Below are 24,825 nucleotides of genomic sequence, written 5' to 3'. Positions count from 1 at the left end.
AATGCTTTTATTAACTAAGTGGCACTCTCTTTGTTCCAGTTTCCCTGGTTGTGCTTATTACCTTGGCTGCTATGTGTGCTTGGCTCTCTCAAGTCATTCTTCTCTAATGTGCTGGTGATGCAGGACAACCAGATGGTATCCAAAACCTGTTTTAGAGGGCTTTCTCCTCTTGGCTGAGCAACCCTAGTAACTGAAGTCAAGGAAGCTCTATTGTGCACTGAAGAATGTGGTGGGAAGCTGCTGTGCCCTTCCCAGCACACTCAGTGTTGGCATGAAGGAACAGGAGGAGCAAAGACAGACTTATTTAAAAGATCTCTCCATCTTCTTCCCACAGAGCGTAACATTGCATAGCCAGTGTCGTACCTGCTCTGCTGGCTGACAACTACAATTTGTATTTCATTTTGCCCAAGCCAACCCACAGAGCTTACATAAGTGTATTTCTGTCCTATTCCATGTCAGACCAATTTTAAATTTAAATCCCAGTGCTGTGGGATATTGCCTTATCAGATTAGAGAGCATGTACCAAATATCTTTACTGCTGTATCGCCAGTTCTTCTAGATTGTGGTATGTAAGTCATAGTTTTTTAAGTACTACTGCGTATGAAGAGTGTGGATTGGAGGTTAGAGGCTACTTCTATTGCTGTAACTTATTATTTCTTAGGCGTGGGGAAAATTATTTTTCATAGCAGGGAAAAAACCCTACTTTTAAGCCTATGGAATGAAAGCATTTTTTCATTGTCTGTCCAATGCTGATTTGCTGTATTGCCATATATGCACAAATGTCCATGCGCTGACACCACTGCCAGTAAAATCTCCAGCATGCTCTCCAAATGGAATAATGGCATCAGCAGTGGTAGGGCAGGACAGATGCAAATTGGTCAGTCCCCACTTCCATCCTCCCAGAACGAGCCTCTGCTGAGTCTTTGGGCTTGCCACTGCCTAAGGTTGCTGAATACTTTTAGTGCATGCAACAGGGCATTCACCAAAGGTTGTGCTGTATGATAAAGTTAAGCACATCTCCACGTGTGATTGTTTGAACTACTGCTTTCAATCTCTTTTTAATATTAAAAGAACCAGGCTGCCTGCCAAACCCCATCACCCTCGACATAGATATGTGCACTTGCTGTGCTGTCTTGTGAAGTTTCAGCCTTACACTCAGCATTACAGTAGTATTCAAACAGGTCTGGGCACCTTCCTCCAGGAGGACTCAAAAAATCCCTGGTTCTTTGCTTTATTCATTAAGATTTTCTTACTAACTCTCTGGTTTGTCTTTGTCATGGACTCTTACACTGGGCTAAATTATTCACATTATTCGACAGAGGCTTTAATGTGTACCCAAAAGTCTCCAGAGTCTGACAGGGCTGGAAGAGCCAGGACGGGGTCTATGCCTAGCACTCACCTGCAGAGCCTGTTTGTAGGTATGAGGGGGTGAACCCACACTCCTGTTGACTTGGTGGTTCAGTTCTGACATTCAGCACAGATCCTCTCCTGGAGTGCCAGCTCTGAGGATGAGTTTCTCCCTCATTATGAGCCAAACAATAGATATACATACATCTCTCTCTCTCTGTAGTGTTGGTTTATTGGGGTTTTTTTAATGTTGTTTTGGGTTTCTTTTTCCACCCATCCTCAACACACTCAGCATCTTCCAGTACTTGGAAGCTCCTGCTGATGATAAAGCACAGGCCAAATGTAAATTCCAATAACAACAACAAAATCTAATCTAGTACAGGACCTATTTGTACAAGTACTAGAACACCCTGATGCCCCTTAACTTCGTACAGCCTGAACTTCGTACAGCCTGTTGGCTAAGAAACACTTTCAGTTCTGCATCTTCATCAGTAGGTGGTGCTGGCAAACTGCACATTTGTTAGTGCACTCTTGGAGCTGTCTGGACCATCGACTTACAAACTTGTAGGCGAGGACGTCAAAGTTTCAACGTGATCTCAATCCAGCCTCAGAACAGGAGCCCCATTTTGCCGACATGGTGATCTGTTATTTTCTCGTGCATAAGGAAATGCATTACTTGAACTGCTCAAACTTCTGACCACAGCCAGAAATGATGTGTATTGGTACACAAAAGTGGACAGGCTTGCGTTGAAATATGGAAAATTAAGTGCACAGTTTTATGAAGGGGAGATATCTGTACACAGAAGGACTTGTGAGGAGGTGAAAGTACCTAGATGGAGTTTCCCTCTTTGAGTCCCATCTTGAAGTGGAACAGAGAGGAAGGTTACAAGCATGATCCTTGTTTCTCTCCTCCCCCCAGCACACCTACAGCTGATTCTTCTTCAGCTTCCAATTGAAAAGGTTTTGGTTTTTTTTAATTGTTGGATGTTGCCTTATAATAAGCATTATAATCATGTAGTGATCTGAAATGAGGAGTGGAAGAAAGCACTGTTTATAACAGTGTTTATGTGGGGTTTTATGTTTCTTTTAACGTAACTTACAATTACAAGTGAATGGCTAATAATCTCAATGTTCCTTTACACACATCTATAAATAAAATTACTGTTGATCTATGCGTGACCTCATGGCGAATGTTGCCAACGTTGCCATAAGGTGTAGCTTCGTACTGGTAAGTGTTTCATTTGTTGTAATGTCTGGTTTGAGGACTGGTGACTTGCATATGGTAAAAGAAGTTATTAAGAGGAACTAGACAATAAATCGATCATGAATGGGCATACAGTAGACACTCCATAGACACTAGCTCATTGTGTTTTTTCCAAGTGAAGTGGAGCTGTGGAAGTTTGCAGGCATCACACGCACTTCAGAGTTGACTGAAATATCCCAGGTCTTTTTTCATAATGCGTATTTGCTTCCTTGATTTTTCCTTTCATTATTTAGACTTTGAAAATTTATATAGTACCAGTAATGGATTTTGAAAAGGTACAAGAATGCAACCCCTAGTAGGAAGCAGAAACTGAGGAGTCATTATTACAGCCCGTTGTCTTACAGTGCTTGTAACTTAAGCTTAGTGAAACATTTGTCTTATATTAACAGCTAATTATAACCATGTGTAAAACTGAACATCACTACCCAGGATTAAGTCCTGTTGCTCAATCTGGTTTATTGTTTAATTCCTCTGGGAGTATTTTAGAGAAAGGTGTTTTAGATAAGTGCACGCTGTTCGTAACTCTTTAAATTCACTATTAAAGGTGGCAAGTGCTGTTTCTTGATAGCCACAACGTCTTGTACATAAAGGTACTTGAGAATGGTGGGAATTCCTTTTACTTTTTAAAATGCAGAATGATTAAATGGAATAGTTTCATTGCCCAAGTTCTGGGCTGTTCTATATATTATTTACTGGGCTGTGAAATAAAAACCTCATTACTGATCCATCTTTAGTGTGTGTATATATATATATATAAATGTGGGCTGTGCGCTATGTAAAATACAGTGCTGCATTTTGGAATTATTTTGTTTCAGTAGACTCGTAAGAGACCAGGGCGGGGGGGGGGGGGGGGGGGGGGGGGGGGGGGGGGGGGGGGGGGGGGGGGGGGGGGGGGGGGGGGGGGGGGGGGTGGGTGGGGGGGGGGGGGGGGATGAGGGGGGGGGGGATGAGTAACTGTGGCTTGAAGATTGTTTTGGGGGACTACGTTAGTTCTGACCTGCTTCCCACTGAGTCAATAAAAAGGGCAGAGCCAAGCTCTTCGATGAGACACCCACGTTGCAAAGCTCTGTCGGCCGCAAGGTCTCCGGTCACCGTAAATTTGTAAGTTGCCTAAAGTACTGCCAAAGCAAATCTGAATTGTGCGATCTTGTGTTTCACAGCTCGATCCAGCAGCTGGTAAAGGACTGCGGACTAGCTCACGAACCACCCCGGCATTTTGGGGGCTGTTGAGTATTTCCCGCCGAAGCCGTAACTCCCCGGTTGGGTAACCGCGAGCCGCAAAGCTGCTGTCCACGTGGACTGGTGCTGAAATCTCTCGTCCGGCTGCTGCCAGAGCCTCTTCAGGCAAACCCAGAGACATGGCAACAAACGGAACAAAAGTGGCAGATGGACAGATCTCCACGGAAGTTGATGCTTCAATCACCAATGACAAGCCTAAAACCTTGGTAGTAAAAGTGCAGAAGAAGAAGACGGATCTTCCGGACCGAGATACTTGGAAAGGAAAATTTGACTTTCTTATGTCCTGTGTAGGTTACGCCATTGGCTTAGGGAACGTGTGGCGATTTCCATACCTTTGTGGCAAGAATGGTGGAGGTAAGTTTCCTGTTTCATTCTTACAACCTCTGATATATTTGTATATTAGAACTCACCATAAAAATTATCTGTAAAACAGAACTTGGTTTTAACAGCTTTTTCATCTGTAGAGGTGTTTTTTTGTTTGGGTTGGGGTTTGGGGTTTTGGTTGTTGGTTTTTTTTTGCTTTACGCTTGTCCAGGAGGGTTGGAGTGGTTTTGGAGTGTGGTGCTCTGCTTTGAGGTCTGCTCTGGAGTGTATTCTAACTTCTAGTTGGCAGGTGCTCTTAAAAGACCATAAGGCCTCAGAGCAGAACTAAAGCACATTGCCCTCCAACCCTTCAGAGCCCTCTCTTTTGGTTTGAGTGTTTGAGAAGATTGCATACGGCTTGTAATACTGACTCTGAGCTTACCATAAAAGGCTAACTTCAGCTGGAAAGCAGCCAGTTCTGGTTAAAGCCTTTATGCTATCTGCATACTCCTGTGATAGACAAAGACAACAAAATACACATTGTTTTGGATTTTAGCTTTTTACTTAAACAGAAAATATTTAAATGATAATGAGATACATTTTTCCCCTTATTTTCACCTCTTGAGATACTGGTTCAGAAGTGTACATGTGCTTTCCACTAACTTTTTTGAAAGTTACACTTAAGAGGAAAAAAATGTGGGTTTCTTTTCCTATATAATAGGGATGGCAACAGTGGAAACTCAGTAGTGTTTTTCCCCACTGTAACAGACTTTTTCGTATTTCTTTTTAGGTGCATTCCTGATTCCCTATTTCCTTACTTTAATTTTTGCTGGAGTGCCCCTCTTTCTTTTGGAGTGTTCCCTTGGTCAGTATACATCTATAGGAGGCCTTGGAGTGTGGAAGCTTGCTCCAATGTTCAAAGGTACAGTATGAATTTGGATTACTTTCCATTTGTTTCCAAGTTGCACAAAGTGACAGAGCAAGAATGTTTCTTTATGCATTCATATTTTTACTTAAACCATAATTTTCTACAGAAAACCCTAGCTTTCGGAGGTGTAAACAACAATTTTGAAACACACTAGGATATTATTCATTCCCCATTAAAAACAGCAGAAGTTAGGCATTAGACTCTCAACAAGCTTATTTTTGAACTTCAAAAACTTTGATTTTTTTTGTTTGTTTTGTTTTGTTAGGAACATATAAAGACTTGTTCAAAATAGCATTTTAAATCTAGCAATATTTGTCTGAGTGGGTAGGGAACTTTGTTCACAGCAATTTGGTAAACATTGGTTTCTAGTCAGAGTCACAGAGGTTTGTATCTCCTGTTGGTCTTTATTGAAATTCAATGGCCAAACACTTCAAAGAAGGCAATTTCATTCTGAATTGCTTAAGACAAGCCCACTCCACACTTGGATATTTAGCTGGTTTGAGGTTTCTCGTTGCTAGAACCTCAAGGTTTTACTCGAGATTCTGCACAGACCCACAAACCTCACAAACTGTGCTTTTCACCCTCTAGTCCTAAATCCTTTGATACTTTAAGAGCTCTTGAGCCGATTCTTGGGCCAGAAGAAGAACAAGTTACACATCGAGTTATAAATTACTTCACACAGTAGGACTGACAGCATAGGGTGTGCTAAAAGTTTGTTTGGAGTGGATTTTGTTCTAGGAAATTTTGTACTGGGAAAACCCAGAGAGAAGAAAATGTTTCTCACAGATAAGTATTTTAACTTTGCTGGTGTTACAGATGTTGGTAGGGGGCACAATGCAAAGTATAGATCCTGCTTTGTGTTAGACTGATTATTTTGAGCACTTGCTCCTGTTTAGTGTCATGTGGCAACTGTCACAAGCCTGAATATTTTAAAATACCCCTGAAGTCTCCATGTGGAGTAGAGGACAAGGGATTCTCATTGTGGAACCCTTGACATTTCTTTAGTCTGAGATGACATAATAGCATTATACTAAGCATCAAACACTTAGATCAGTGTACTAAATGGATAGCTGGTATTATAACTCATACTCAATTTGTGTGCATCTGCCAGAAGTTTCTGTGGGACTGCTGTTTCAGATAATGAGCTGATTTAGCCCTTTTCCCTAGAAGTAAAAAATGCCTGTAAAATCTCAGCAGCAGCAGATGTGACTGCTTGCTGCAACACACAGAGAACTGGACACTATGATTAAATGTATAGATGACTGAACTATCACTCAAATTGGTGACCATTTTATAATGGTACTTCTAAAATATTAACTTGGTTTCTACAAAATGCAGTAAATGCTATCATCTGCCTCATATGTCGTATTTGTCCTTCTGAACTGCAGTTCTTCAACTGACACTTGTACAAACATTACTAGAAGTCACCTTCTTTTGTTTCTTTTTGTTTTTCTTTACAGGTGTGGGACTAGCTGCTGCTGTCCTTTCCTTTTGGCTAAATATTTACTACATTGTGATTATTTCGTGGGCCATATACTACCTGTATAATTCCTTTACCACTGTAAGTGAGGGAGGGGAGGGGCAGGGAAAGCATTGTTTGTTGAATGTAAAGCAAAGTGATATATAGGTACCTGATTAATCTATCTCACTGTAAAGGTGTGAGGTTAACACAAAATGCAAACAAATCAGTAGGATAAGCCATTTCTTACTAAAGGAAAACTATATTGTAAAAATCCCTCCATTGTAATTTTTTTTTTCTTCTTCACAGGAAATGTAGAATGGAAAACTGTGAGGAAAATATTCTGTTCCAAGAATGCTAGTGGAGAAACATAAGGATAGGTTATTTTGGAGCCACAAGCTTCTTTTTTACCAATTTGTTTAAATTTCCTCATCTTAATCTTCAGAGACACAGCTCTTTCATCTGTACCCTTTTAGTTTCACTTATTATCTGTCTCTGCCCTTTAATCACAGACATGCCTGCTTGTTTCTCTGCTTACCTGCCAGGCAGCTGCAAGTCATGCTTGGGCTTCGGACTCCTTGTCCTGACAATGCTAACACTAGTACTAGTACCCATTTGCCTTTGAGCCTACAGGCCAGTCATTCCCCTGAGAAAAATTTTAGTGTATAAATGATTTTTTTTTTTTCCTTCAATAGCAGCCACACAAATGTTAGTTCTTTGGGAAATAGTATCATTGCAATGTGGTTTAATGATGGAAGGGTTTATTAAAGAAAGTCCCATGGAATGGAAGTTCTGTGATTTGATTAGCTCTGAACTTCCATTCGTTGTTGGGTTTTTTTCACTTTGTTTTCTTTCCTTTTAACTTTATTTTTAGCTGCCTTTTTTTTCCCCTCAAGGATGATTCATCAGCTGAGTAGGTCTTGTCTGATTTGTGGGTTTTGGCCATCTGAGGAAGCATTCTTACATAAGTCTCAATAATTAATGCATTCAATTGTTGTCTATTCTACAGATTTTTTTCATGCTTGCTTGTTCTCTTTAAAGAATTTTCCCTTGACCAAATTTGCATTAATTACTTTCTGGGAGTGACAAGATCATTAGATCATTTCTTTTTTTATTATCATCAGATTTGTTATTGTTGTAAAAGGTCAGTCATAGTCTGGAAGTGATGCACTGGCCCGTATTAAATGAATACTGACTTCTAATTCCCTTGAAGCCTCTTACCCTTGTATTTAAAACATGCAATACCCTGATACAACACTTTCTGTGAGAGGAGTTTCCAAGGCTGGCCATCAGAAGAGTATCTAAGTTGTATCTAAATGAGATTCATTCTAATGGACATCATGTGGAAACAGGTTCTGCTTCTCAGAACTTCTGAAAGATAACTTAATGTAATGGACACATGTAGAAAATGCATGTAGAAAATAGAAAGTTTACATTTTTCTAATTGTCCCTTGACCTGAGGGGAAAATGGAAATCATTGATCAATAACCATCACACCTTTACTACCTGTAGTGCAACAAGAGGTAACAGGACCTCCAGGAGGTCCTTTCTGCTGCCCTTGTTTCTTGTAGCACACTCAATAGACTCTCACGTGCTGAGAGGCACATCAGATTCCAAGGCATTTGGGCTGATATATTAAAGAAAGGAAGAAATATTTTTACATCCGTTTCACACAACTGATATGAAGTTAAATAACTTACGTGGCAGACATGCACCCCAGGGAGATCAGTGTGCTGCAGAACTCGAAGGGTGTGAGTTCTCCACTCAACTGTCATTTCTAGTAAAGAGAGAGATAGCTGAGGTAATGCTTACTCAAAAAGTGTTTCACTGTTTAGGTTTTTCTCTCTCTCTTTCTTAAATAGACTCTTCCTTGGAAACACTGTGAGAACCCATGGAACACTGACCGCTGCTTCTCCAATTATACCTTAGCAAACACCACTAACATGACAAGTGCCGTCGTCGAATTCTGGGAGTAAGCTGATAATTTTTCTCTATATCATTCCTGTGTAGATGCAGGGATCAGCTTGTTAACATTCATATACTATCTTCTGAATTAGTTGTCAAATACACATTCTGTTGGCTTATTCTAGACGCAACATGCACCAAATGACTGATGGATTGGAAAAACCAGGGCAAATCCGATGGCCACTAGCAATTACTCTAGCAATTGCCTGGATTCTGGTGTATTTTTGTATCTGGAAGGGGGTAGGCTGGACTGGAAAGGTAAGATTAAAAAGTACTGTAAATCCCTTTCAATTAAAAATGCCTGTTTTACTCAAATATTCTGAAAATTCTTGAGGTAAGAGACGCTGGGGACATTTTTGCTGGAATAGCTCTGTGAAGTATTTAATTTCTACCTTTCTTGAATTGATATAGCACCATGTTTTTGAAAGAGCTGGCTCCTCTGTAGCTAGGTCTGACCACAGTCTTAGATGGTATGTTCACTTACAGACTTCTTGGCTTTGCCAGGTATAAAATTGCCTTAAAAAATATGTCTGCTTGTTCCTGGGATGAATATTCTAGCTAGTTTGGATAGCAATAGAGTGGGGATGAAGTGTTTTGGCTTCAGTGAGAAGCATGCGTTTATTGCACAACTCTTGCTGGACTTAGATACGTAAGTAAGTGTTGAAGCTGTATTGCATAAAGATCTACTCCCTCCTTTCCTTACACTGAATGAGAGCCGTAGGTGGTTCTTGCCACAGGCATGCTTGCATGCTGTACTTCTTGGAGTCTGGCTGGTTTCTGAGTGCAAAACAGAATTTACTAATGAAATAGACAAAATCATATTATTGACAGATCTTTCTCCAGGAATTAAAGGGCAACAGCATCTGACATTGGCATATGCCTTTCCCTCTCCCAAAATGTCAGGAAGAAATCTTAGGGAAATGAAAAGCTGCAGCCATGAGGCTCAGTGGCAACAGAAGGCTTGGGTTACAAGACCTCAGGTCTGGTATAGAGGACTAGGATTTTTTCACACTGAAAGAATGAATTGTTAACTTTTGGCAAGCTGGTTGTAACTGATGCACTTAAAGCTGCATGTTGAACACAGCCTAGTTGAGCTGAGACCATTTTATTTCTCCTGTCTGCAAAGAAGGTGGCAAAAAGAGGGCTGACACTGTTTCTTTGGAGTCTGACTTCATAGTATCTTTTTTATAGGGCTTTTGAAAAGGCAAGGGAGTAGGACCCTGTATATCATAATAGATGAGGAGAGCATGTGAAAAATACAAGAGCAGCTGTCTGAGAGGTGGAAAAATAAACAGATGTTGTTCTACAAGCAGGGTACTGGTGACATGAACCTTTTGCTTTTGGGAGCTCCCCTTGTTGAATACAAAAAAAGAAAAGCATGAGCCCCCTCATGCAAAAATATCCTAGTCCACTATATTGCACCTTCAGGAAAATCGGCAACATCCACCTGCCTTGTAGACGTGGTGTTTAGGGAACTCTGCAGTAGGCACTCCCCTTTCCACACCAAGGTTTTCCATTGGTAAATGCTTCAATTTTAAGAGTCAGCCTCGGTTGCTGCTACAGTCTTTTTAGGGAGCAAATATTTTCTGAAGTGTAACAAGCACAGATCATTCTTCCTTCCACACTTACAATGTCTTGTTTCTTCACATCAGGTGGTATATTTCTCTGCTACTTATCCCTATGTTATGCTGCTTATCTTGTTCTTCCGTGGTGTAACACTGCCTGGAGCAAAGGAAGGCATTTTATTCTATATAACTCCCAACTTCAGTAAGCTTTCAGACTCTGAGGTAAATATTCAATCCTTGTAAACAAAAGTTTCACTACTAACTGTTCACCTTTCAGACATATGACCTGCTCCTCAAGTGCAGAAACAGATTTTTAAAAAAATTATTTCCTGCAATCAGGTTTGGCTGGATGCTGCCACACAGATTTTCTTCTCCTATGGTTTGGGTCTTGGTTCACTGATTGCCCTTGGAAGTTACAACCCTTTCCACAATAATGTTTACAGGTAAGCAGATGACTGCATATATTACAATGGCACTTTCCTGTCTTGGCTGGAGCTGGATTCTGTCTTTCTGTGTCTCCGATCTGAATATTAAATGTTATATCTAACTTGGAATGAGATGTACAACTGTATTTACACTAATGGGAAAGACAGTATGACTTGTCCAGCATGAAATGGAACCCAAACTGTGAAATCCTAAATCATGAAATCTTTTCACAGGAAAAAAGGGTAATATACTGATGAACAGTAGCATTGCTTTACCCACTGCTTAAAGCACCTTACCTTTATTTCAGGGACTCCATCATAGTGTGCTGCATAAACTCATGCACAAGCATGTTTGCTGGCTTTGTCATCTTCTCCATTGTTGGATTCATGGCTAATGTCACAAAGAGGCCTATTGCAGATGTCGCAGCGTCAGGTATCCAATATATTTTTCTCTAAGTTGTTCAGTGGCATCAGTTATTTTTTGTTTGTACGTTGTATCCAACTGCTTCATGTAATTGTTCAAAATCCCTCCCTCAAAACATTCCTCAGCTCCCTGTCATTTCAGTCGCCCTTACTGATTGCAAAGGGTGAGCATTGTTTCAAACCTCTCAAGGCAGCACCAGCAAAATAATTTCATGTCGAGCAGACTGTCCGCCTGCCTGCCTAGTGCTCTCAAACCTTTGGTGTGGAGAGTGGTCAGCCAGAGACTCATCGCGGGCTGACGCAATGAATACTAATGAATGCTACTTACAGGGAAGGCATTTACAAGAGGTGGCAGCACAGTTTGCCGCTTCAGTGCTTAGCTGTGACATCAGATCATGAGCCTTTTGCTACTGAAATTCTTAAAATCAAACTGAAAGGAGGAATGATGGTCATGTTTTTGGAGCCAATATTCTCAAATTCAGTTAGGTTTTTAAATTCCTTTTACTGTTTCTTGAGGTTAAGCCCTTTGAGGCAGGTCCATTTCTCACCTCTTCAGACCTACAGCTATCAGGCAATTTTATGGGGCCCTGTATTATGAAAGTCATTTTACTTAGGGCAGTAAGATGTCCATGGAAGAATTCTGCTATTCTTTGCAGTTCCTTGTCTTTCTTCCAGATGAAAAAGCTTAAAGTAGCAGAGCAGATGGTTGCCCTAACCCAGCTGGTGTACCAGATACTCATTTAGCAGTTCTGGCCACAGGGAGGGATCTGATAACTGAAAGCTTGGTTGGAAGTCACTGGTGGACAAAATATGTCTTACTATACTAGTAAACATATCCCATTGATGAAATATTTCCTTAGTTAGAAAAGGGGAGAATTTACACCCTAAAAATAATCTTCAATAAACTACACATACAAAGAAATTAGGAAAAGAATTATGATGGCATACATTGTTGTCAAAAAATGCTCTAGAAAGTCAGTGGTGTGTGAAATAAACTTCTTGGATTTATGTATTTGATATAGATATAACTATATAAAGACTACACCTGCAAACAGAACAATATTTTTATATCATGTTAAGCTCCTAAATACATTTTAAGGTACCTAAGATAATAGACTTCTGAAAGATGCACATGGCTTCCTGCAGCCACTAATTGCATAGGATACTTGAAAATTTGACCTTTTAATTAAGGCTTCTATTTCTCCTAGCAAGCTCAGAAACTGATGCTTTATTTTAGCACCATGAGACATGTTGGTTTACGATCTTTTCTACAGCTTTGTAAAACAATATTATTAAAAGCTGTAGCTGCATTTTGGTGGAATGTTTAACAGTAAAATTAAGAACATATTTATCTTAAGTTTATTTTGCTTTTACTACTGCCATTTGGAAGGCATTCCAATCATATCTGATATTGCTAGCAATCAGGTGTCTAATGCCAATCCTTGCCTCACTGGTTTGAAAGCTATGTATGTCCAATCAATTGTCACAGACAGACTTACTTTTAATGAAAACCAAAAACTCAGATATCCCCGCTTAGGTGAGGCACACTAATTTTATTTCTGTGATTTTTTAGTTTGCTACAGGTTTCCCTCTTAACCTGGCATCAGCTGGCTTCCAGCTATGCTATGACAACAAAAAGAGCTCCTTCTTTTTTAATAAGAATTTATATTCTCCTTCCAACACTATGCCCCCCATCAGCAGTTAGTAGGAACACAGATGAAAAGGTTTGCCTCTTCACAACTACATAGTTTATTAAAATGTGTATTTTAAGATAATTAATGGAATGGAATAACAAGTGGGAATACTATAAATGTTGGGGTCTTCTCCATTTCTGAGCTGTCTTTGTTTCTCTTCTGAACTACCTGGTGCAAAGCAGAAGATTACAGCTATCAGTAACTACTTGAGAGGGAGAGAAAGCTGGTCAGTACCTGAAGATGTAATCCTAGCCAAGGATAACATTTCCTGTCTTTGCTGTACAACGGTGTCTAGTATTTTGCTTGGTTGGTTGCTTGGTTTGGGGGGTTGGGGTTGTGGGTTTTCTCGTTTTGGTTGGTTCACTTTAAAAGCAAGGTACGTGCACTGACTTCTTGGTCAGTGAACACTGATTAAGCTGAAATCCCTGGTCAGATGCTGCATCCATGGCTGAGTCATTCAAATAAACCTAAAACCCATGCATCAACAGGAGCAAATAATCACAACACCCAATCAATCACAATGACATTTTCTCTCCTGTTTCTCCTACCAGGCCCTGGACTGGCATTTCTAGCTTATCCAGAAGCAGTGACACAGTTACCAATTTCTCCTTTGTGGGCAATACTGTTCTTCTCCATGTTGCTTATGCTTGGAATTGACAGTCAGGTAAACTGGTATAAAAATTAATAACAAAGACAAATTTTCTGCAACTGTACAGCACAAGGTTGGCCTCTCTCTGTGCATTCTGCACTGCCAGCTGTTAGTGGTGCAGAATGGTTTCTGGAATAATCAGTTATATAATAGGAGGTACTAAGGAGAGGAAAGACTGAATGGTTCAAGGAGCCTGGGATAGTAAAAAACTGATACTAAGAGACATTCACTTTTTCATGAACTGTTGGAAGCATATACAAAATGTGCAGAAAACTTATTCTGCAGACAAAAGGAACTATCTTTGAAATCTTAACCGTTCAATCACAATATTAAAAATAGCTTTGCAATGTTCAGCTATGTAGGAGACACTGGGATATGCTTTACAAGATTTAGATGCCACAAATATTTCTGAAAGGCAACTTCAGAGCTTACCACATGGAGCAAAAAAGATGCAGCACACGTTTCATTTTAAGCATAAGAATGTCAGGATGAAATTCAGGAGGACGTTACTGAGGACATTCTGCATCTTAGTGTGTTCTGAAATCACTTCCCAATGGTAAGGATCAAGACTTTATTGGTTCAGGCCTTAGCTAAGAGTTATAGATGGTATCTGACAACTGGAAACGAATGGGAAGGCACAACCTAGAGGTTTTGCAAATCCAAATAAGGTATTCTCCAGAGTTGCTGTCTAGATTAAATAGTTAAATAATGAAATAATTAAGTCATGCAATCATTAAAAACAGTTTATCGCAAAATGAACATAAAAGCACACAGAACAAAAAAAAAGCACTTTACATGCTAGAAAGGACTATGTCCAACAAAAGCATTCATTAATCAGTAATAATTTTAATACAGATAGCAAGTATATTGTAAGCACTAAAGAAAGCACCTTGTGTTATTTTGCAAAGCATACTTCGAGGACTTTGTCAGGGTAGTCCATTCTGCCTGCTGAAATGTTTGGTCATCTGTATGTGACCAGTCACAGGCAGATGTGTTAATCTACTTGCAATCAGTTGCAGCTGTCAAACCAGCACCCTACAGTTATTAACACAGTCTTCATAGCACGTTAAGGAATATAAGAATTACTAGCTTAGTACTGTACTAGTCTTTCAGTAGAGAAAATCCATCATTTTCTATAAATCCAAGTTGACTTCAGCCTGTGAACCAAAATACAAGAAGACCGAGAGGGCATTTTATCCTGCAACATGAAGGGAAGCTGAAATTTTGTTTTCTATTTCTTCATTTTTCAATAAGCTTCAGGCTTGACATTAAAACCTGTTGCTCAATCTGGGGGGAAACTACTGTGAAATTAATTGGGTCCAAAATATTCTTGAAAGAACTTGTCTCTAGGCAACTAATAGCTGAGGAAGGTAGTCTAATATTATTAAAAAGAATATGTAGCTACAGATTGTCATGCTTTCTTCATTTTCTGTCTCAGTGAAACATTTCATATGCTATAACTTACAGGAACTGTAACTATTGGTTAAATTCTGGTTGCACTGCTGGAAATTAATAAAACTTCACATACGTTCTGTTTTTCATTATTTCAGCCATCACAATGATAACATTTATTTTTAATATGTACATACAGAAAAAATCTGAAGTATGGCCATGCTTTCCATTTGGAGGACCACACCCTCAGAAAAAATCTTTTCTGGGGATACAAAAAGTATTTGAATTATTACATATGAGAATCAATCTCCTGTCTTTAACCTTCACCCTGAAGCACTAACCTGATTAGACTTTTTGTTTCTATTGGTTTTCATGTATGTGAGTAAATCACAGAAAGAAATGTAATTTTTAGAAGGATCTAGGGGTCAAAGTCATCAACTGTAGGTGTATCGTTTTCTATCACAAGAACAAGCACTTTATGTTCATGAAGAACATGCTGTAGTTCATAGTTTGGAATTTTGAGTGTTTTTCTAGCTGGAAATCTTTTTGCACAGATCTTTTTAGACAGAAACAAGGATATTCAGGAGCACTGCTTCCACTGAAGTCAAGTGAATTTTCACTTATCATTTAATAGATGCAGCCTTAGGCCAGTGATGAGTACTGTTGAAAACTCCTCCCCTAAATGTAGTCCTGCTGTTGTAGTGCATTGCATTCTATTTTATTTCTGACTTTACTTGCAGTTTTGCACTGTGGAAGGATTCATAACAGCTTTGGTGGATGAATTTCCGAAGTTACTGCGCAATCGAAGAGAAATCTTCATTGCTGTTGTATGCATTGTTTCCTATCTGATAGGGCTGTCCAATATTACTCAGGTATGTTCTGTAGAAGAATGTGATCCTATGTCTGGCATACAGCATTCATTTTATTTCTCTCTTCCCCCACTCCAACCAGGAATCATTGCAAACCATTGAAGTGGCAGGGATCTATCATCGGCATTATCTAAAGACTTCAGGCAGCAGACATTAACTTATAAGTGTAAAATGCCTGTAGTCTGTGGATGCAGTTTGTCCTACTTCCTGGTTCAGGTGACAAGAAAATACACATCTCTACGGTCTATCTTACAGTCCAAGAAGTGGTAGCTAGGGATGTTCTCCGTTGCTTCCTGTGATCTACTAGATTGCAAACTATTTGAGGGAAATGATTGAATTATTGAACAAAAAGGAGTAAAGTGAAATTAAACCAGTTAATTGAATTCTGGCAGTAATCTAATTTTCGTCAGTATTGACCTCAAGCATTATCAGATTTTAACCTGTTAACTTTAATTAATTTATATTAATGTGTCCCTGACCTATTCACCACTCTTTAGTTTGTAGCTTGCCTTTTAATCTATCTTGAAATTGGAGTCCTTACTATTTATTTTAACACTTCCTTCTCATATGTTTTAGGGTGGAATCTATGTGTTTAAGCTTTTTGACTACTACTCTGCCAGTGGAATGAGTCTCTTGTTCCTTGTATTCTTTGAGTGCATCTCAATATCCTGGTGCTACGGTAAACAATATGTTTTTATTTTTTTTGTAAGTTTTGCATATCATAAGGATACTTCATTTACCGATTTGTTCTTTTGTGCATGCACGTGCTGAGGGTGGAACTGAAATTAGCCTTGTTTTATATGCATATAATTCCACTGAGGACTCAAAGGTGGCTTATGGAAGGTACTTCTGCCTCTTTAAAACACCCTGTGTATAAACCTGGAAGTCATTAGATGCTAAGTGTTTCAGGAATACTAAATAGGTGACATGTCCCTCTTTTTTCCTGTCCCCCTTCCTTGGAAAGCCTGGATCTTCAGAGGCATTAGGTACTGCTGTTCTCAACAGAATGACTTCGGTCTTTTGGACTTTGTAATGTTTCGTTTCCAGGAATGACTCTGTCACTCTAGGATCTTGCAGTGAGAGCCAGGCTCCTTGGTCAGTTGTATCTTGCATAATTGCCCTAAAATATCCACAAGTCTGGACTGGCAAGCTCTGGGTATAAAGATTAATGAATATGTATCATATTCTTGCCAGAGTATTTGTGCATTTGACCTTAGTCCTGTGTTAGCTAGTCCAAGGAGCTACTCCCATGAGTACTAAGGCACTTCAGCTTATATTACAAAACTGATTCAGAGCTAGATAACTGAAGTCTTTCTGCTGTCTTTTAATGGGCTTAAGAGGATGGAACAGCATTTTTATAGGGGAGAGATACTGCATATGAATCCAGCAAATGTGAATGGAAAAATATACCAGCTAAATAATGAAGAAATCAAAGTTACAAATAGTATGATAGACATAGCTTTTAGAAGGTGATGGAGTGCTGGTAGGTAACAGCAGCAACAGAATTGCTACTCTTTGATTTCATATGCAGTTCTGCATGTATTTGGTGTGCATATATCCACAGAGACTGAAGCTGGTTAACACTAGGATGGGTTGGGGGGGGGGGGGGGGTAATTTAATTTGTAAAATATAATTCTAAATCTCTCATTCTAATAAGACTAGAGTTGAAATTAACCAAGGGCATTTGTTGCATTTGACCTTCAGATGTAGACTTCCTCAGCCTTTGCATGGGAATAAGTTTGCTGGTCGCTAATTAATTAATTATCATGTGGAAGAATGAGAACAAATGATTCTTGGTGCTTCTAAGTTTGCACATTTCTTTCCCATTCAGATAGGTGAAAAGTTATGTTGGGGTCTGTATAGAGCTTCCAAATATACCTCATCATTTATGACAGTGTCTCTCAAAATGACTGAGCTTTCAATTGACTCAATTATCTGATAAGTTTCTATACTGTTTCTTATTTCTGTATTTAGGTGTGAATAGATTTTATGACAACATCCAAGAGATGGTGGGATACAGACCCTGCATCTGGTGGAAACTCTGCTGGTCATTTTTCACTCCTATCATTGTGGCAGTAAGGAACAAACTTTTATCATATGATTCAAAGGATGTAAATGAGGTGGCCTGTGTACTACAGTGTTGTCATTTCCACCCCCACAGGTTCATATTAACTCTGACCTCATTCCTTTTTTAAGGAGTTGAGCAATTCCACTGAAGGCAATAAGCAAAAACCAGTGTCATTAGAGGAAGCCTGTGCCCTAAGAAAAGAAGCCTTGTGCAATATCAAGATTTGTATTAGTCCTCTGGAAATGGTAACTAGTCAAGAGTTTGATTGGCAGAAATAGAAAACTAAGAAACAAATTTTGACCATTTCTTGTATGCTTAGGTAAAATGTAGCAATCTCTCTAAAGTCTAAATTTTCCATATACACAAAAATGCCCACATTTACTAAACTGAATTCCTTCACAGGCACTATTCTGGTAACAGACTAGGATTATAAACTGATGTTCTCTCATGGGATTCTGTGGCATATATTACTCAGTTTATACTACATTGCTACCGTTTTTTCTGGCAAACCTTGCAAGGATTTTGTGCACTGGAAACCATAGTACAGTCTTTCCCTGATTCTAAACTTTATCCAGTTAAGCCCATACAGTACATTTTGAAATAATAGGCAATGTAAATTTACTACACATGATGTAGTCAACCCAGATGCAATACAAAAAACTGTAATTGAGTACACATTATTACACATGACACAATACTTCTCACTCACTGATATTTCTCTGATATTCCCATATAGGTAGCCATAGAAAAGCAAACAAAGAGCACTGAAGAGAGGAACAGTAATGTGTTTATATTGAGCGTTCCTTGATTCATCCCTACCCAGATGAAGGTGGCTTTCATTTTTCCAAAAACAAGTGTTCAGGAAAGCATAAAAAATGCATTTTGTTTATTTTAGTGGTGTAGTAGGAAGATGACCAACGTTGTATGTAAAAGTTACCAGATTTCTCCTGTCTTATAAAGTCTTCAACAGAATTTGTTGTCCAGTGCAAATTCAGAGGTGGTGGTGATGTGCTAATAAAATCTGCCTCTCTGTATTCTCCTCTCTGGGAATATGTTCTGCACAAGGCCTGAACCTGGGATCAAAATGAGCTTCCTTCTTTGCTGGTTCAGTTTAGCAGGTTTCCCTGATCCAGGCTGTTTTAGACACTTGCAACAGGCCAGGATAGGAGTCTTCCTCGGGAACTTAAAGGAAAAAATACCATGTTTGCAGGTGATCTGTTTGAAAACTACACAAAAGCAACCCACAAGTGCTGCTGATCAATGGTACAGTATACATGTGTATGCAGGTATTATTCCCCAGGACTCCCATCTTTCCCAATAGCCCCCTTCCCTCTGATTTCGTGCAGGTTATCTGAGGATTCTACTAGTACCAGTGGATTCCCCGTACCAGCATACCTGGATAACCTGAGATGCAGGTTATGTATGTGAAAATAGAGTGTTAACTTGAAACATTAAGATGAATTTTGGTAAGAAGCTTTTTGGGAAGCTATCTCCTCATCTCTCATTACTGAAAAATTCAAAGTGATTTTTGAATTTCCTAGGATAACATCTGTTATACAGACAAATCTGTAGCCACTTACTGAAACGCAGGTTCCATTCTGACTGCTCTCATTTTCCATTACGAGTTTCTTCAGAGGATCTGAACAAATTCAAAGCCTCTGGGCCAAGCGCTCTTAGGTGGTGATATTAGAGAGGTCCGTGCAGAGCCAGGCTTTAAAGAACATTTCTTATTCAGAGCCTCTAGGAATCTGTTGCTGAGCAGTACAGTAGAGTTCTACTGATGCTATTATTCCAATAAGAAAGTTAGTGGAAACAATCAAACAACTTCACAATTTCAGAATTACAGTTCCCTTATTTACACATTCCCACACTAGAGATCAGTCAGTGCAGTGGGCTGACATTTGCCTGTTTTCTGCAACCTCCACCTGGAAGACTGACCTGCAGGCCCCATCTACAAGCCAGTGCCCGGCAGCCATCACCAGGGACCAAAGGAACCCTTTTCTCCTTGCCTGGATGTAAAGGCAGGCTTGAGGTCTAAGTCAATCCAGAAAAACTCTTGAACACTGAACACTCTGGAAATCTCATCCAAATCTTCTTTTCCGCTGTATTTTGCAGGGAGTATTTATCTTCAGTGCTGTCCAAATGACTCCGCTCACAATGGGAAGTTATGTTTTCCCAAAATGGGGCCAAGGGGTTGGCTGGTTCATGGCTTTGTCTTCTATGGTGCTGATACCAGGCTATATGGCATACATGTTTCTAACCCTGAAAGGCTCCTTAAAACAGGTAAGTCTCTCTTTTTCCTGACTGCATGATTGCATCTTCTGAGACCTGTGCACACTGATGAAAGACTGCTGGGCAGTTATTTTCTACTCTATATTTCCTGTGGCCTCACTTGCTTAGCCCTGTTATTTTGCATAGAGCTGAAAAAGCATAAAAACAAGTACCAAACAGACAAAAGACAAGACAGTATCTTTACCATCTGTTGTTGAACATAATTCACCGCATTAAATGTGGTCCTTATCTCTGGGCTTTGACAGTTGCAGACACTCTGCATCCCAGCTCCTTACACCTAGAAAACAAAGTAGCAGTTTACAAAATATGTAAATTTGTCTTTATTATTAATGCAGAACATACTATCACGTATCAAGGCAGATGATGCTCTAAGGAATTGGAATCAAACTCTTAGGACTAAACCCACATAACTATTTGTTTCCATGAGTCTGCTCACAGTGACCCTATTTAGCATCTCCCTGCAATGGGATCAAATATTTGAGTTCCTATTCTGCATTACACCTGTTCTAAGTTACCACAGCTGCCTTGTTCTGCTGCAGCTGAGAGAAAGTACACGGAAAATCTTGGGAACATATTCTATGATTATGCTGCACTTCCCTTTAGTTTTTATTTAAGGGATTTCTGTGAAGAGTTACTTCAAAAAGAATATTAGAGGCCTTTTTCTCATTGCACTGTGTGCTTAGCCTCTCCCTGATTCCTTATTCCATTTGTTAAAAGGAGATGACACTTCCCATGTGAGAGAGGTGGTGTCAGTACACTGTTTAATAATCGCGTACAATTGCCATACTTCTTTTTTTTTAATCTGTGTGCATCCTCAGTTTTCCCTCTCCAGCCAATAATCTCATTCTGTGCATAACGGACACTTCTTCAGCACAAGTATTGAAACACGCATCTCTGTCCTCTATGATTGTGGGAACCAAAGATTGTCATAATGAATTTGTCAGAATTTCTGGAATATTCTAAAATCAGCTGACAGAGCCATCTTTGCAAAGGGACAGATGATCTTAAGCAGAATTGATGAGTAATGCCTCATGAATTGCCCGGATCTTGATCCAAATATTTGTCTTCAGCAAATTTTAAAAGACTCAGTGATGCTTCAAAGAAGTCTACAGAAAAATTTCTGTTTGTTTGTGGGTTGGTTTTTTTTCCCCCCCCTGCTTGTTCTTAGCTCCTACATTTTGAATATCTTTTCCCCGGTCTTATGGAAACATTTACATGCAAATGGAGAATTGTTGCTCTAAAATATAGCTGGTTCTTGGGCAGAGCTGTATAAGATCACAGTAGAAGTTCCCCATCTCAGTCTGGCTGTGGATTAAGGTCTCATTTTTGAAAGCATTGACAAAAATGATCATTAGATACTAGGAGGAGCCTACACCACTCACAGGCTTTGACAATCAAAACTGGGCTCTCTTTCTCAATACGAACGGGAGCTAGGCAGATAAGCTTCATCAAAGGAGAGAACACAAAAGGACTAGGAAAGACAGAATAGAAATAAAACTATCTTAAATACAAGTCTACTTTACGTGTTGGATCCACAGAGGCAGTAACTCCCAGAAGCTGCAGCCAATACTCTCCAGTCCCTTCTGCTCCCTGGGGAGGTCACCATCACGTCTGAGATCCAGCTTGGAGTCCTGGCCGCCCACTGCAAACTTGCAGCCTCTGTGCCGGACCTGTGGGCTTGCAGCAGCGGCCCTCCTCACCTGCCCCGTGCTTCAGTCCCTCCTCCTTTCTTTTCCCTAGGCATGCTCAGTTGTTAATGCCTGGTGGCATCTACCATTTTGCATGTGGTCTTTCAACTCCTACTGTTGTGTTCATAACGCAGCTAAAACTGTGTTTAGTGTATGTGACTTACTGCCTTTTTGGTCCCTTGGGAGCAGACAGAATTTTTTTATTTTAGCTCTAATGCCTAGACAGAAGTGTTTAGCATTGCCTTTAAAGAAAAAAAAAAAAGTAACCTTAAAAACAGGTTTTTGACTGCCTCACATTTATTGTTGTTCTTTAAACAGCGCATCCAGGTAATGATTCAGCCAAGTGAAGACATCACTCATCCTGAAAACGGGCCAGATCAGGCCCAACAGAGCAACTCTGCAAACAAAGAAGCCTACATCTAAACTTCTGTATTGTAAAAGTACCAATACTACTCCAGAAAAACAAAAAAAATGGTTGAATATGACCACAAATTTACGTCTGAGAATATAATTACCTACCTCTAGTGGCAAAAAAAAAAAAAAAAAAAAAAAGAAAAAAAGAAAAAAGGTCATCTCCACTATAAGGGAATCGCCATGGGTATGACCTAACCATTGCGCGAGCTCAGATCTTGACAGTGTTTTGTGTTCTCTGGCAATCCACAGACTGTTAATGTTTTTATCCTTTCACAATAATAGTTGCATATCTTGGAATTTGTAAATTGATGTGCCAAGACCTTTTTAATCTACCTTTTAGCACGACTATTTGAAGTTTTGTGCTGCTGATTTTTAGTAGTTTATCAATATTTCTTACCGCTGAATCCCAAGACTGTTATTTCTGACTTTGCAGGAGTAAAATTAAGTTTGGAATTGTTTTGTACAAAAGAATGAAGTATTTTGTAAACAAGTGATTACCAGTGAAAAAGCCTGCCCTTAAAACTCATTCCAGTCCAGGCCATTTGAGGGGGAAGAGACTTCCTTCAATTAACAGTAGACACAGCCTTTATAAACATTCCTAGTGCAAATGAAGTTATATGGCTATTTGTGGCAATACAGCATAGAATGGCTGTAAATGCTACATGTACTTAGTTAGCCTTTCAGGATAACTTTCAAACAAGATCGTAAATTTCTTTAAAAATACATATACTATTTCTTATGAAAAGAACGTATCTTTGTGAATCAATATGACATGAATCGCAGACGTTAGAGGCAAAAATATGACTTCTAACTTTTTTAGCAAAATGAGAAGTAATATCCAAGAGCTATTAAAGATTCCCAGGAGTAAAAGAAATACAAAGTATTTGCAATTCAAGCTCAGAGTACTTAAGCTTTTATTATGCTGTTATTATTCTACTACTATTGCATTGCCACCAAAATAGAAACCAAAACAATGGCTTAAAGATTGAAGCTTATCCTTGTAGTTCTAATTTAGGGTTTAATTTACAACTGTTCTTTTTAATCTGTTAAAGGACTTTAACAGTTTCTACTAAGCAAATTACAAAATATGGATCATTAGCACTTTGAAGCAGTTTTATTTTTATTTACATATTATCTGTGGTGATGAAGGCATGAGGGAAAGCTATTTCAATAAGATAAGAATCTCCACTCTGGGCTCAGTCTGCATTTGCCACATAGCTAGAAAGCCCATTCAGCTCATGGAAGTTTTTCCCGGTGTGGAAAACGCAGTGGTTAGCCCTGTATGCTATTTCTCGTTTGGCAGCTATATGACAGACACAAAGGATTATGGAAAATGCAGTAGTTGATGTTTGATTGTAAATGACTGTGACAGAACTGTGCAATGAAACATGCTTTTCAGCAAATTTTTGTGCAACGTACAATGTTAGATAGCACAATTTATGTAGAACTACTACGTGAAAAACATGTTAACTGTGAATGTTGGGTTTTTCGTTGTTTTTGTCTGAAGGTGACAAACATGTTCTTGCAATAAGGTATTATTCTCAGAATGTCAAGCACATTATTGTAGAAATAATATATATATATAATACACATGTATTTCAAACTACATCATAAAATCTCAGAGTATGTTTGGTAGATTCTAAACTGTTTCATACATAGATCAATTGTAAAATATTATGAGATCTAAGCTACATCCTAAACAGCTATAGCTGAAATGCAAAAGTCCTGTAAGTCTTTGGGATTTAGAGGAAACCTGTACATCCTACACAAACATTATACATGATACATACACATTATAACTGTGAATTTCATTAGACTAAGGATAAAAATTCCAACTTTCTCTTTATTGTTTAATGTAATCAAGTCCCATGTTGTTCTAAGAAAAATGCAGTATTTAATGTTTGATTGTAAACAATTATGACAGATGTTTGACAGACCTGCTCTTTAGCAAAAAGCTGTACAAACGTATCATATAGCACAAAATAGTGTTGTAGAACTACTGTGTGTAAACTGTGAATAGCTGTATCTTTTTTGTAGTACTTGCCCTGAAAAAAAGATTATTGTATGATCATATATGCTTTTTGCAATAAGGAAATATCTGAACACCAAGCAAATCTATCTCTATATAAAAATATATATGTAATATATACATATTCAAAAATATATACAGAGCCTGTTTAAAAGAGTACAGTATTATTTAGTAAATTGCAACCTGTTCTATGGACCAAATGTAAAATATTTATAAATTAAGATGCATTTTAAATGTCTATAAATGGTGTCATAATTAAAGCACGATTGTTATGTAAGTTTCCAAGAGTTTAGAGGAAAAAGAATAAAGGTTATATTATACATTAAATTCGGAATTTTGCAGTCTTTCATTGGACTTATTGTTATTCTATGTGAAGCAAGTTCTGAATGTTTCATATATTTTTATATATATATATATATATAAATGTCCTTTAAATAGCAAAATGCTGTATCACAGTTGTGATGTGTATAATTAATCCATACTGCTGTTTCTATAATTTAGTTAGTATGTGCATACATTATACACAAAGCTTAAAAGGTAACTACCTGGCATCCTGCTGCTTTAATACTCCTGCAGGAAGATGGCAGACCAGGACCTCTGAGCAGCCCTGGGAAAAAGCCTGGATTTTAACGTAAACATTCCTCAGGTACATCTCTGCTGATACTTTGGGGTCTGAACTGCAGCACCTGAAGTCATTGATTTCTAAGCCATTACTGAGGAGCATACCATCCCGGGCTGAAGCCAATGGGGCTGGTGAAAGAGTGGCCTTGTACTAAGTGGACAGATAATACATTCCTACAACAAAATCCTTG

At 38.9% G+C, this 24,825-nt stretch overlaps 1 protein-coding gene across 1 annotated transcript in view; it reads left to right on the top strand.

The window, feature by feature from the left end:
• Nucleotides 1-24,340, top strand: part of SLC6A1 (solute carrier family 6 member 1) — a 63,098-nt gene extending 38,758 nt beyond the window's left edge. Inside the window, exons 2-15 of the mRNA XM_029996102.1 lie at nucleotides 3,772-4,204; nucleotides 4,944-5,075; nucleotides 6,542-6,642; nucleotides 8,403-8,512; nucleotides 8,631-8,763; nucleotides 10,158-10,292; nucleotides 10,410-10,513; nucleotides 10,804-10,928; nucleotides 13,164-13,276; nucleotides 15,394-15,525; nucleotides 16,099-16,201; nucleotides 17,497-17,597; nucleotides 19,706-19,873; nucleotides 21,889-24,340. Of these exons, the coding sequence (XP_029851962.1) occupies nucleotides 3,970-4,204; nucleotides 4,944-5,075; nucleotides 6,542-6,642; nucleotides 8,403-8,512; nucleotides 8,631-8,763; nucleotides 10,158-10,292; nucleotides 10,410-10,513; nucleotides 10,804-10,928; nucleotides 13,164-13,276; nucleotides 15,394-15,525; nucleotides 16,099-16,201; nucleotides 17,497-17,597; nucleotides 19,706-19,873; nucleotides 21,889-21,993 (1,797 nt within the window). The 5' untranslated portion in view covers nucleotides 3,772-3,969 and the 3' untranslated portion in view covers nucleotides 21,994-24,340. The remainder of the gene's footprint in view (nucleotides 1-3,771; nucleotides 4,205-4,943; nucleotides 5,076-6,541; nucleotides 6,643-8,402; nucleotides 8,513-8,630; nucleotides 8,764-10,157; nucleotides 10,293-10,409; nucleotides 10,514-10,803; nucleotides 10,929-13,163; nucleotides 13,277-15,393; nucleotides 15,526-16,098; nucleotides 16,202-17,496; nucleotides 17,598-19,705; nucleotides 19,874-21,888) is intronic.
• The last annotated feature ends 485 nt before the right edge of the window (nucleotides 24,341-24,825 follow it).

The sequence above is a fragment of the Aquila chrysaetos genome, chromosome 20 (genome assembly GCF_900496995.4).
Source record: "Aquila chrysaetos chrysaetos chromosome 20, bAquChr1.4, whole genome shotgun sequence".
In the NCBI taxonomy this organism is placed as follows: domain Eukaryota; kingdom Metazoa; phylum Chordata; class Aves; order Accipitriformes; family Accipitridae; genus Aquila; species Aquila chrysaetos.
Note: the sequence above shows the minus strand (reverse complement) of the source record. Positions and strands in the feature narration are given on the sequence as shown.